The sequence below is a fragment of the Chelonus insularis genome, unplaced genomic scaffold (assembly GCF_013357705.1).
Source record: "Chelonus insularis isolate UGA/USDA-ARS -01 unplaced genomic scaffold, ASM1335770v1 contig_88_pilon, whole genome shotgun sequence".
Taxonomy (NCBI): domain Eukaryota; kingdom Metazoa; phylum Arthropoda; class Insecta; order Hymenoptera; family Braconidae; genus Chelonus; species Chelonus insularis.
Window position 1 is genome coordinate 4411294 of NW_023276776.1, and position 13726 is coordinate 4425019.

The 13726-nt window shown below is 31.7% G+C and overlaps 1 protein-coding gene across 2 annotated transcripts in view; it reads left to right on the forward strand.

Moving 5' to 3' along the window:
- The window catches only part of LOC118071981 (neuroligin-4, X-linked-like), a 132122-nt gene that overhangs the window by 85723 nt on the left and 32673 nt on the right, over nt 1-13726 (forward strand). For both annotated transcript variants that reach the window (XM_035091512.1, XM_035091513.1), the window contains 4 exons: nt 4528-4881; nt 7408-7717; nt 7883-8090; nt 8798-9052. In XM_035091512.1, coding sequence (XP_034947403.1) covers nt 4528-4881; nt 7408-7717; nt 7883-8090; nt 8798-9052 — 1127 coding nt within the window. The remainder of the gene's footprint in view (nt 1-4527; nt 4882-7407; nt 7718-7882; nt 8091-8797; nt 9053-13726) is intronic.

The window sequence follows — 13726 nt, forward strand, 5'->3', positions numbered from 1 at the left end:
TAGAAATGAGTGAATCTTATTCAAGTCATTTTGACCACAAACTAAATTTATATTTCACTATCAAACTTGGAAATTAGACTTCATCTTTCGATTTAATAATAAGAGATACATGCTTTTGAAGTATTTAGATATTTTGTTTCATTATGAATATTACTCTTTTTAGTACAGGAATAAATTAATTAATTTACCATTAGTTGGTAGATTCATTTGGTTGTCAATTGTTAACATTACATGTACAAATAATATTTGAGTATCTACTTGTGTCAAAATCAGGATCGTACCGCAATTTACCATCTAACTTTTTGCCTCTATATACATAAACCTTCACATATAAGGGGCTTGGATCGTATTTCAATACAGTTAAACTCTAGAGATCTTCATCCAAATAGAGTTTCCACACAAATCCACACTTTATCTCCATAAAATACGCATAGCAAACCTCTATGTATATTCAGAAGCAATAAAAAAAATTCTAGAAATTCACGAGGAAAGGAAAAATTTGAGGATCTTTTCTCTCGGTAAATTTTCTTCAAGTATAAAGAGAAACAAATAAATCAAGATAAAATGAACAGTATAATAATTGTAAATAAATACGTGACTTTATGGAAATGATCATTTTTTTACTTTCAACTAGTCAGTTCATTACTCAGTGCGGATGTGCATTGGTATACTTATTGATGCGTTTCGTTTTACGATCTCGTAGCGAATCGTACATGCAAGAGCTGCATTATGCAGCAGCACCTTCAACGAATCAATACGTCTTCAGGATTTGGTATGGATATTTCAGTGGCAGAGAACGCAAAAGCTTTCGTGCATATGCACTTGGCGTCGTTCTCGAAAAGCATCCATGCTTTTACCTCTCGCACATCGATTATTCGCGCGTGCAGCATCACGTCGATTGGATTTAATCGGGTTCAAAATTGCGTCAGCCAGTGGTAGAAATCAATATTAAATCCGACTTGTAGGAAATCTCCAATTCAATCGACTAAAAGAAAAAAGTTTAAGTTCATCTTCATGTGCTCGTAAGTACAAAAGATACGCTATCAAGAGTAACGACATCAGCAATTCTCATTTAAATTATCTTGCCGTTGCTTTTAATGACACTAGAAGACATAGAGACGCATAAAGAGACAACCAATAACTAAACTAAACTGCTGAATCTCATAACAATTTTAACGTGAACCATTTTATTTGCCTCATCGACATTTAGTTGGTAATAAACTTAGACATCACATCACTTTTTACTACTTTAGTACAAAAAATCTTTTCAATTATCAATTTTCTTCTTTTTAACTCATTATAATTATTTATAATAATCTTCTCAAGTTACTTTGTTAGTTAACTTTTAGGATCAGGAATATTATACAATATCCAAGTACAATGTAATATACAAATAGATGTGAAGCATGTATTTATATAGTTGCACAACCACTTTGCGGACTCATACATAGGCGTACTTTTGATGAGCAAAAGTAGAGTTCTGCATTGTTCAAGGATTAAAGTATTACTCAAGCTTCTATACACATTTTCGACTACTCCATGCACACTCCCTTGTATGTGCAAAATCCGCGAATCACATATTTGCACGTGATCCATATAACCAGGATAAAGCTCGTACATGCTTTATTTATGTGCATGCTGTTCACTTCACCAACATACACTAGGTAAATCATGTATACATATGTAAGCACAGTTACCAACTTGTTGTAACACTGTAAAAATTGATTTTAAAAATTCCAATATTAATTTGTAGATCAAATTGAAAGAAACAGACATTATAATAATGACTTTACGTTAATCTCTAATACCCAGTTTTTTGTTCCTTGCTTGATCTTGAAAATAAACATAGATAAAGCACAAAAAGTCTGACATTGAATCATAAAATGGCCTCAAGTTCTATCCTTCTCTCTTTTTTAAGATAGTATCACGGCTACGAGACGTCTCCTTATATACAAGAGTAGGTCTGATTCAACAAAATATCAAGGTAGTCCAATGAACTACAAAAAAAAAAATATATGAGTTCAAAAAGCAAGAAAGAGGAATAAAGCCCGAGGAGAAAAGCATAAACATTCGCTTCATCTAACTTTTCTTCTCTTATTCTGCACTTTTCTTTTTTTCACGCGTCCGTATAGTTAAAAATGACGAAATAATGCTTTGAAGGTAAAACTTTCCACGCAAAAGATGAGTCACCGTAAACTCGCTGGCTACTGAGAGGGAAAGCTGTAAAGATGTGCTATTTTTGCTCGAATTACTCACGAACGTAAAGTTGCAAGGGTGGAAAGAACTTGTGGTGCTTTCTTCTCTCTAACTTTTTTATCAAGACTTTAAAATATTCTATCTGGGCATTCTGTGAGTTGCCACTAAGCTTTTAACTTTTACCACCGAATTTATTGGAAAACCATCTTTTATTACCGAATCAATATCATATATTATTCTATTTATCAAGATAATATCTAAATTGTGTACTAATTACAATTGTTTCAGTAATTCAATTATCTATCATTAATTAGTTTGTGCAAGACTTGAATTGATAATATTATCAATACAATATTATTAATTACATCTCATAAATGGAAAAGACTAAACATTGTTCATTATTTAACAAATTCATTCATACCATTCTATTATATCACATGTTTACATTCTTACCAACAAACACAGGTTAAACTATCATTTTAATGACCAACTCGGCAGTTAATGTAATGCTATTCGTGTCAGATTTCAATAATGCCAGTTTTCATTTCACTGTTATCTTACATTACTGGTGGCACTCACATTACCAGCATCATAATCACGTTGACACATATAGTTAATTCGAGTACAAATGTTTTCCACTATAAATTGGATGAACATGAAGAACATTGATCGATTAACCGTTTTACCCATCCATCACAAGATTTCATAACCCCAACCCGCCGAGAACCAACGAGGTGCATCATTGCTTTTTTTCTTCCTCGTCCTCGCTTACTTTTTTCAAACATGTTATCATTAATCAAGCTCACATTTCGTCTGTCACCATTGTTTTATCAGTTTCATCACGTTCAAGAGATATCTAGTGTTGCTTCTAATTGATGTTTTCTCAGCTTTCATTCTAGTTATTTACCTTCAAATCATCATTGTCATCATCATCATCATTGTTGCCGTTGCTTTATCATTTATGAACTATTACTTTATTGATTACCCATCGTTATAAACTGAATGATAACAAAGTATGTTTGTTTACACAAATCTTTCTTAAGCAAAACTAAAATATTGATTCAATCCCTCAATATTTCCGTTATTTTCTGCTCCAATTTTTTTCGTTCCACGCTATTCAGCAGCAAGAAAGAAGGAAATAGATAGTCTTTGACAAACTAAAACCACTTTAGCTTCTCCTTAGGCAACAGTAAGGTTTCTATAGGGCTAGACGTACGGTCAACATAAGCCCTTTGTTTCGATAAAGGTCTCTGCGTTCAGCTGCTTTCACTCTTGTATATATTCTCCCATCCGCTTCAAGCGTTCACTTTATATCTAACGATGCCAATAGGGGTTGAAAAACCTAGAGTCGTGGCAACGACTACTCACTAGCCTACCAATATTGATTGAATACCAATGAAAGTGAAACTTTGCTTTTACTTTTCGCACCGTTAATTACTATATACCCAATAGATAAATTCAATCAATTTTTCAATAACATAATTGAGAAAGAAATTTTGTTTTCATGTGGAATATTTTTTTGTTTCAAGTATTTATTATTTGGATGAAATATTTCAATATCTATACAAATATTATTTCTGAATTGTTTTGGATGCAAATACTCCAAGTTTTATTTGAAATGATAAATAACTGGAATGAAAAAATATATCATGTTGAAATGAAATTTTTTTATCTTAGTTATGAATATCGCTACCGTTAGTATTTATAATAATAACTTAATAAAAATAAAATAAAAATTCAGACGAAACAAACAAGCTAAAAGTCAAAGAAAAATAATTAATAAGAAACTTTTGAAAGTTGGATACATTGTTTTTGTTGACTTTTGTGAATTTTCAATTCATTTATTTACGCTATGTTATAGTTTATAATTCTAAATTCACCGACTGCTTTTATAATAATTATCTACTGCAAAGATACTTTTTTGCTACAAATTTAAAAATAAAATCCATTCATAAAGAAAATGAGATATTTTAATCAATTTCAAAATTTTTTATCTGCTTAGCATAAATAAATATTTATCAAATTTCAGAATTTAAAATTGTTTTGATCAAGAAAAAATTTATTGGAACGGTTGTATCTTTCTCAATAAAGAATGGCCTTCTTTTGTGTAAACTACACCCCATAAATAGCAAAATAAGTAATAAATATAAAAAATATCATAAATTTTTCATCATTCTCTTTTATATTTCATTCTCGTGTTTGTTTCCTACTTTTCTATCTTTACGATAAACGGAAAGCGATCGATAACATGTTGTGATATCAATAAAGGTAGATCGTACAGTACAACAATAGAATGACACACCCGTTTGAAGATTTTGTTTCTTGTTTTAGGAGCATCGGACGGTGGCAAGAGACATCCGGTGCTTCTGTATATCCACGGTGAGAGCTACGATTGGGGAAGCGGAAATCCATACGACGGTAGCGTCCTTGCAAGCTATACTGACCAAGTAGTCGTAACGATCAACTACCGGCTTGGTGTTCTGGGTTTTCTCAATGCCAACATTTCACCACACACTAAAGCACGAGTAGCAAATTACGGTCTTATGGATCAGCTAGCTGCGCTCCACTGGGTCCAAGAGAACATTGCCCTCTTTGGCGGTGATCCTGGCAACGTAACGCTTATGGGTCACGGTACTGGAGCTGCGTGTGTCAATTTTCTCGCCATCAGCCCCACTGTAATTCCTGGTAAGCTTATAATCTATATATTAATCCTCAAATAAATTAAAAGAAGCATTTTGAGGATGACAGAGGTACGAATATGAAATTTCCACAATTGCTCTCAAGTGGCTTGATTCTTGCTTGAGTTTTGAAATTAACACGTGCGACTATGTTGCTTGCAAATGTACCCCTTCTCTTGCTTCCTTTTCACCCTTTTCGCTTCATATTCAACTAGAAACTACATTCACAGCAACTTTCAGGATCCTGTGTATAGAAGACACCGGATTATACGTTAGATTAACTCTCCTCTGCTTTTCAGTCTATTTCCATGCTCTTTCATGTCGAGTGACTAAGGATCCTCCGTTCAAGCCATCCAGAAATCGACTAAAATTCGTAATATTCCAAGGAAACATGTGCTACAGGCGGTCGCGTCTTTGGCGAAAGGGAACAAGACCGTCAAGAGTTTTATTTGAGTTTTGGTAACACATTGCTGAAGATATTAGATATCTACTTTTATATCTTTAAACTTGGCATTATCACTCCACTTACCACCATCTTGATATTGACCGTAGCATGTAATCCATATGTAGTTAATAGTTGCACAAGTATAGCAACTCGCGATCATGTTATCTAAGATGTTCATATCACGTATCTTCTCACGTCTATCGAGATATTATGTGCGTGAGTGTTTCTGCTCTCATGCTTCTATGCAACGTGTTTCCTTAATGTTCCTGTATTTTATACACGCTTCACCACATCAAAGATGAACATGTCTTTTCATCCTTACTCGATTTCACTGCACTCTGCCATTACGAACCCTATCGGAAAATACTTTCTTTCATGTCAGCATAGACACGCGTGCTCTGGACACGTGCCAACCTCCAGACCTTTGGATTATTATGTCAATCTAGATTCAATATTAGGTAGTTAATTTTTTCTTCAAGAGTTTTTTACTTATCTTTATGAAAATATATATTGTCATTCTGGTTTTAATCAATAAGCAGCTACTCATTGCACACATTTAATAATACATTAACTTGGTGAATATCAACGAGAATCGATAAAGAATGACTTTTTTTTAAACCTATAAAAAAATTATTTTCTGTAACGTCCATGTGATCATGCATACGCTCTAGGATTTATTTCCATGATCTTACAGTGTCTTATCGGTTACCCCTGTATTCTTGGATCTTAGCCAAAATCAGTAGGAAACGATCTTCATCCAGGTTCTGATATCCACATGTTTCGATAGAGATATTCCAATTTTCTTTTTCGATACTGATATAGACAAGAATGAAATAAAAATGATACTTGTATGTAAAATTTAAACGCATACTTGTATCAATAACATAAAATTTTCTCTAGTATGTTTCTACTTTAATAGATTATTTGTAATTTAGAAAAAATGATTCACGTTAAATTGTTTACTAATGAAAAAAAATTTGAATAGAGCTAGAATGTAAATCCTACAGAAATGTATTCAACATACCAAGCTCTAGAGAAATAGTAAAGCTTGTCTGAGCATGCGTTTTGTAAGCAGTTGGCCTCTTGTAAACTTCAGAAGACGAGTGGGAAAGTCGTCTTGTGGTTGTTCTAACATTCCCTAATTAGGATGAATTCCGGCAGCCGGATAGGTATGGCATCCCAGAAATTGTTGAGAATTTTCAACGGATTTTACACTGAGAAAACAACCACGTCATTTCTCCACAAAACACAATGGAGTTTTTAGATGTGGCAGTTGATGCATTTCACTAAATAAATATTTCTTCCAACTAATTTAATTAATTTTTAAATAAATAAAAATTTTATTTAAGTAAATGAATGAATTATTAGTCGAATCTACAAATAACAATTTAAAAATATATTTATGTAAAATTCAAATTTAGATAAAATACTGATAACTATTTACCAAGTAAATTTTGTAAAATTGAATTTCAGTAAATATGATTTAATTGTAAAGTAAAGTTACTATTATTCATTAAGTACCAATGAAAGTTTCTGTTACTATTTGAGTCTTGAAAATTTGTGGAGATAATGTAGCACAAGTCGAAAGAGCAGAAGAAAGAGTAACGAAAGAATTTTTAAAGTGAACTTGATGTAAACTCCAATCATAATAATGAATTTGTGAACTACTTGAGGTAAATAAATCATTCTCTGCATCATCAATTTGAAATGAGTTTTCAAGTTCTCGAGTAGTTGCACTACTCTTTCGAAAAACTTATTGAATAAAACTAGCTCATTGATAATATTGTTTTACTAATGCACTGTATGGAAGATAAATAAGAAAATAAGGAGTACACTAGTGTAGTAAATACATGAAAAGATTCCAAACGATCTCTTGGAAGAAATAAGCGATGGATAACTTTAAGTGACTAAAGCGTGGTTGAATAGAGGAAATAAATTTCCTAAGGAACACAAATAATCGGGGGAATCTTTAGTGAAATAATGTAGACGATGGAAAAAATTTATGCAGGCATTTAGCTAATTTTCTGAGTACCTCAAACGATTTGTTGGTGTAATAAAAATACTAACTGTTAAATATTTTATTTCCAGGTCTTTTTAAGAGGGCTATTCTACTTTCCGGCAGTGCTTTATCATCCTGGGCAGTTGTTGAAGATCCAGTTACGTACGCTGTAAAACTTGCAAAAGCAGTCAATTGCACAGTACCAGCGGATCTTCTAAAGGAGCATGAGTTAATCGTAGATTGCCTTCGAGATACCAGCTTGGAAAAGTTAATGTCAGCGGACGTTCAACCTCCGACTTTTCTAAGCGCCTTTGGACCCAGTGTCGACGGTGTCGTGATAAAGCCAGACTTTTACAAAGATTTACTTTCCTATCTGGGTCCAGAATTTCAAGGATCTGGGTAAGAAAAAAAAACTCTTCTATATCTTATATTTCTCTTATTTTCAGTTTAAATTTATTCATAAGAACTCGATGTTCCATTACTATTCTCAAAAATGATTATCTCGTTAATTTATTGAGTCTACATGTATACAAAATTGGATAGAATTTATGTTTATGTTTCTAGACAACTCCCAAAGAGAAACGATCCTGGAACTCCAATTACAAGTAACAACAAGTATGATCTATTGTTTGGCGTAACAACAAGTGAAGCACTATGGAGATTCAGCGAGAGAGATGTTCAAACTGGATTCGAAGGAGACAGGAGAGATAGAATAATCAGAACTTATGTCAGGAATACCTACACATTTCATCTAACTGAAATATTTTATACAGTATGTAAATAATTTTAAATTACATCAAACATCAATCGAATCATGTGGATAAAACAAAAACACATGTGCTATTTACCTGTTATAAAATGTGCAGATGTTTATTGTATTTATCCTTGGAGGGCTATTCTAGAAGCATTAATCACAGACGTTTTTGACAACAAAAAATATAATGTCATATCGACAAGCAAATGCCCTCGATCACGTATCACGAATATTTAGCTAGACTGATACTCACAGTCCTCTGGATACCATAAATATCTGCATAACTGTTATCTCTGAACATCCGCTAAATGGTGTATTTGGATATGGATAAAACAAATGGATCGGATAAAAAAATAAAAATAAACCGTAAAAAACAACTTATAACAATATTTGACACTTTAGTGTCAGATAATCGTGTACATGGAAAACTGTAATCTGATCATTTTACACTAGTTGTGATAAAAAAATTCATGAGGTGATTTTTTCGTTAACTAACAAATATATATATATGAATCAGTTTTCATTTAAATTCTTTGCTCCATTAACAGTTTTTGATTCAACTCGAATAAATTATTTTTCAATTAGAAAATTCAATGAAAAATTTAATGATGATAGCCTCTAAATAACAAAAGACTCCAATGTTGTTAAAACCAATGTAAACAATATTTTTTAATACTCCCTGATTTATTCTCATCCGTTGATAAACCACACTTTTGTTTCAACAGATCGTGAATGAGTATACCGAGTGGGAGAGAACAATGCAACATCCATCAAACACAAGAGACGGATGCGTTCGTGCGTTAAGTGACGCTCAGTTTGTAGCACCACTTGTACAAACTGGAGATCTTTTTACTCTGCGACATACAAGACAACCAAACAATCCTCATATCACACCAGTTCCTGATAGTGAAAAAGAACCAATGCCCAAGACTTATTTTTATGTATTTGACTTTCAAACCAAGGACGGTGATTACCCTGAGGTGAGTAGATTAAATGAAATTTCGCCGACGATTACTTGGGTAAATGACACGACCTTCGGCAAGAAATTTCTCTCATCCGTAGATTCAATTAAGGGAACTAGAATAGCTTCTAAAAAAAAATAACCAACGAATTCCGGTTGAAATTGGAACCACTGAATCAACTTGAGATTCTCGTCTAACTGTCACCGTCAATAATCAACAATGACTAATAGTAATAATTATTGTAATAGCAGTATACCAAGAGATCCGTATATATATACTACATAGGAAGGAGAATAGACAGTGGCATAGTTTATGGATGTAGTGGTCTCGTGACACAGGGTGTCGCGGATATTGATTCCAATGCTGCGCATCGCCAATGGGTTCACCACTCACTTTGTGAAAGCACCAGCCCAATCTTCCCTTCCTCTCATACTCTCTGCATCGATGCATCGTAATTTGTTCATAATTGAACGTAAACACACCGATAATTGGCAACAAAGAGGTCACAGACACATGCATATTCATTCCCAGTTTCAACACTTATGTATATTCGTCTAGTATATCAATATGCATGTTTAAAATTGCACAGTAACAAAATTCAAACGAAAAAACTTTCATTTACTACCGTGATTATTAGTTGATTGATTAATGTTCTGATTGATACAAAAAAAGTGTACTCCCGCTAATGAAGAGCAATAAATAGTTTTTAAAATAATTTTTTAAAAAATATAAAAATATCCGAGTTATCCAATATTGAAATGAAAACTATTTCAAAACTTTAATAGATATATCAAATGAATATTAAAACTCGAATAAAAAAAAAAAAAAACTATACTTTCATTACATAGGTAATATTGTACTATGGAATATAAAAGTGACTAATATAACATTACTTATTAATAATTTTATCGAAATTAGTTACACGATTGTTTAATAATAAATATAAAACCATTGGCAAATAATCGATAAAAAAATGTAAAACACGAAGAGAAGGATATTTCAATATAATGCTACATGATACATCTCGAATATTTATAACAATATACATTTAATAATGTATTAAAGTTTTGATCGAATATCACAATAATTAATTACATAGAAATAATTAATAGGTAGTAAAGAATACAAACGATAGGATAATTAACAAAGAGAAAAACGCAAACAAGATATAAAATTTTTTGTACTGGTAAAATTAACTCACAATAACAAATTTTATTCCAGTAACGAAAATTTCAACTCAAAAAATAAAAATACGTTTTAAATGTTACAGGCAACTATAAAAACATGTGACATTTCAAACTATTTTTATCCTTTCCTATTAATGATGAATAAATTCTTTTTGAAGGATTTTACACATATTTTATTCTATTTTAAACGTAGCTTTCAAAAAATTAAATTCCCAAAACAGTGTTGTATTATTGATAAAATGTAATAGACGTATTTTTCAATTATTCTAAAAAAAAATAATAATAATAATAATTCTCAATAATTGTTAAAGTGAAAGCAGTCGATTCCTACGATTGCAATTTATAGAGCGTATAATCGATGGATAATAATGAAAATAATTTAAATAAAATGGAAATGAGATACTGTTCCAAGCATTTGGTTGACAATCTAACTGACATCTAATGACATGACACATTTGAAACTTCGACGGTTCAATAATACGTCGAATATGAATTTAATTGAAATATCGCACGAATCAACGATGCACGCCTATTTCAATTTTCAGTCATGCTTTGACACGAATGAATAGTCAGGTTATATTACTAGTGATAGTTATTGCACTGTGCGTTTCTACTTTTATTTTCCATAGTTACCTTATCGATATTTTTTTTATCGACTTTGTGCCGCTAAATGACACAAAACGGTTCCCAACGTGTGATATTTGTCCACTATCGAAATGAAAGAGTCTTCGTAAAAATCAAATACGCGTGCAAATACTGTCGGATTGAATTTGTAGAAAAGAGTCAAAATTCTTTTGAATACTTCTTTCTATTTTCTGTAATTTCCATTTCGACTTACCTTCTCTATATCCACCAGTCGTCTCATTGAATACCCTTGAAATTTTCCATTTATGTCAAAAGAAAAGTCCTCAGACTTGCGGTTGTTTGTTCTTCTACACTCTCAGCAACTGATCAATTTTCCGATTATCCTTCAATACTTGAGAAAATTGTATTTGGTGATGGTCCACCACGTCTGCGAAAAAAGAAATAATGAGTAAAAAATGAACAGTGAAAATGAATGCATATAAAAACAAATTCATGATGATGCTAGAATAAATTTATCGAGAATTCACGCAGAAATGGAGTTTTAATAGATCAATTACATGAGCGAATGAGCTATCAACTTTTTGTTTACAAATAACAACCTAAGTAACATGTTCTATTTAAAGCAATGGTTTAGAAAAGAGATTCTTATTTTAGAATGCATTATACTTCATTCTTTAGTTATCCAATCTTCTTTGTTTTAGATTACATTTTTGTCAAACTACCGTCAAAACTCCAAAAAACTTTTTATCCTTAACAGAATCGGATTACTAGCAGAATCCAGTAGTAAAATATTTTCCAACTCTGGCTCAAATTCTCATTTTGTTTCAATTCTCACAAGAGATAAAAAATTCAACATCTCCGAGAAATTTGTAAAATTAAAAAAAAAAAATAACAATAATAATAATAAAATATTTGTACACTTGATATCTTCAAGTATAGTGACGAATAGAAAAGTAGAAAATATCAGACTACTCAGCTTACATATAAAATATATTTTTTTTTTAACTCGCAAAAAGCTTGGCTTTAGTCTCAGCACGTATTCACGTGTACTATGGTGTACAGGATGTTGATATCTAGCCCGGAACAACAGTAATGCGAGCGCATTCGCACCCGAATGCGAGAGAATTCGCGTACACGTAGCTAAGGATATTCGCATCGGAAAGTTTCAATACCTAGGGACCCTCATACTCCTTACTTCTGTAGCAATGTACTTCGCACGCGTGAAGTCAAGTTACAAAAGCCGTTATCTATTCATCCCACGCTTCTGTTTCATATTGTCTTGCCGAATATTTTTCCATAAGAGTAAGAAAACTTGGTCAGTTTTTTCAAATAATCCAATTAAATGAAGTTAAAAAAAGTCACACAAATAATAAAGAATGCATTGGCGTGAATTTAAATAATATTTCGAATGTATGATTGTAAAGAAAATGGATAGAGCGTGAAATTGGTAATACGTATGTTATATCATATATGAAATACGAAGTCAAGAATTTCGCGAGTCTATTCAACCGATTTGAATATTCGGACGACAGGATCTTTCGTCTATTGATGTTGACTTTCATCGTTTCATTGCTCTTCGAATAGCTATGAATAATGCAACCGCTGTTCTAGTAATATCGCTATAATATAAAAAGAATCGAATGGGCGATAAGAATCAATATCTTACATAGCAATGTCTACGTCAAATCTTTCTGTTCAACAAAAGTGGAATATTGAAAGCCTCAATATATAGATATGTATATTTTATATACATACATGGCAAAAAGATCTTTCTCACAATGGCAAACGGATTTTGCATGTCTTGCAAATAAAAATCGACAGTCATACCCATTGATTCTTTTCTTTTTATGATTATTCCAACTAGTCCGACGTAAGTCAGTTTTCATTTCTCACAGATGAGCTGAAACAAGATATTTTTTTGCCTTTAACAAAATTTTTACGAACAAAACATTCAAATTTGGCTATGAGATAGCAAAAAAACCTAAAAAGAATTTCATCTACAGTTTTATTCTTTCCATTTTTGTTGAATCATGATGACTAAAAAAGTTTGATTATCAATTTGACCTCGATCTATAATTCACTGGAAAAAAACGGATACCAGGAGGTTAAAATATGATATGATTTTTCAGAACTCTGAAATTCAAATTTAAAAAAATTAATAAATGTTGAAAAATTTTATCACTTTAGTGCGGAAAATTTCGCAGGAGATATTTGTTCACAAACACTTTTTAACAGTTCTAATTCAAATATGTTAACATTACTAAAAAGACAAATTTGATTATAGATTTAGCAGTAAAAGAAAAATAAAATAATAGCGATAACTATATTACCCGAGTATGTAATTCCAAAATTATATGGTGTGATGGAAGATCAACAAGGTCCTATGTTCTAGCTGACACTATATAGGTGTCGAATGGAACGATGTTACAATGTCGCTCTAAGTACAAAAGGGTATATTGCACTTCGGTTCTCTATAGAATAGTGAACTATATCGATGCTGAATACAATGAAAAAATCTATATCTAAAAATAAAAATCTAAAATTAATATTCGAAAACTCGAGTACAGATGTTTTCATCGACATTGTTTTGTAACAAAAAAAAATAAATACAAACTCATGATAAAACCAATAAAATTAATTAAAAGATTTATAAAAAATAACAAAAAATGAGTTTATAATAATAATATTGAGTAATAGTTGTTGGATACACTATATTAAAAACTATAATGATTATCGTGTCGTTTACGTATTGCTATCATTTATCTTCGAGTAATCTTCTGATCCATGCCACGAGCAGAATTTCCAATTAATCCTCACACGATGAACTTAAATCTGACATGTTCATGTAACATGCATTATCTATGCCACATTACACTTCAGAAAATGTCGATAGTGTTGATAAATACCAATTTGATAGTCT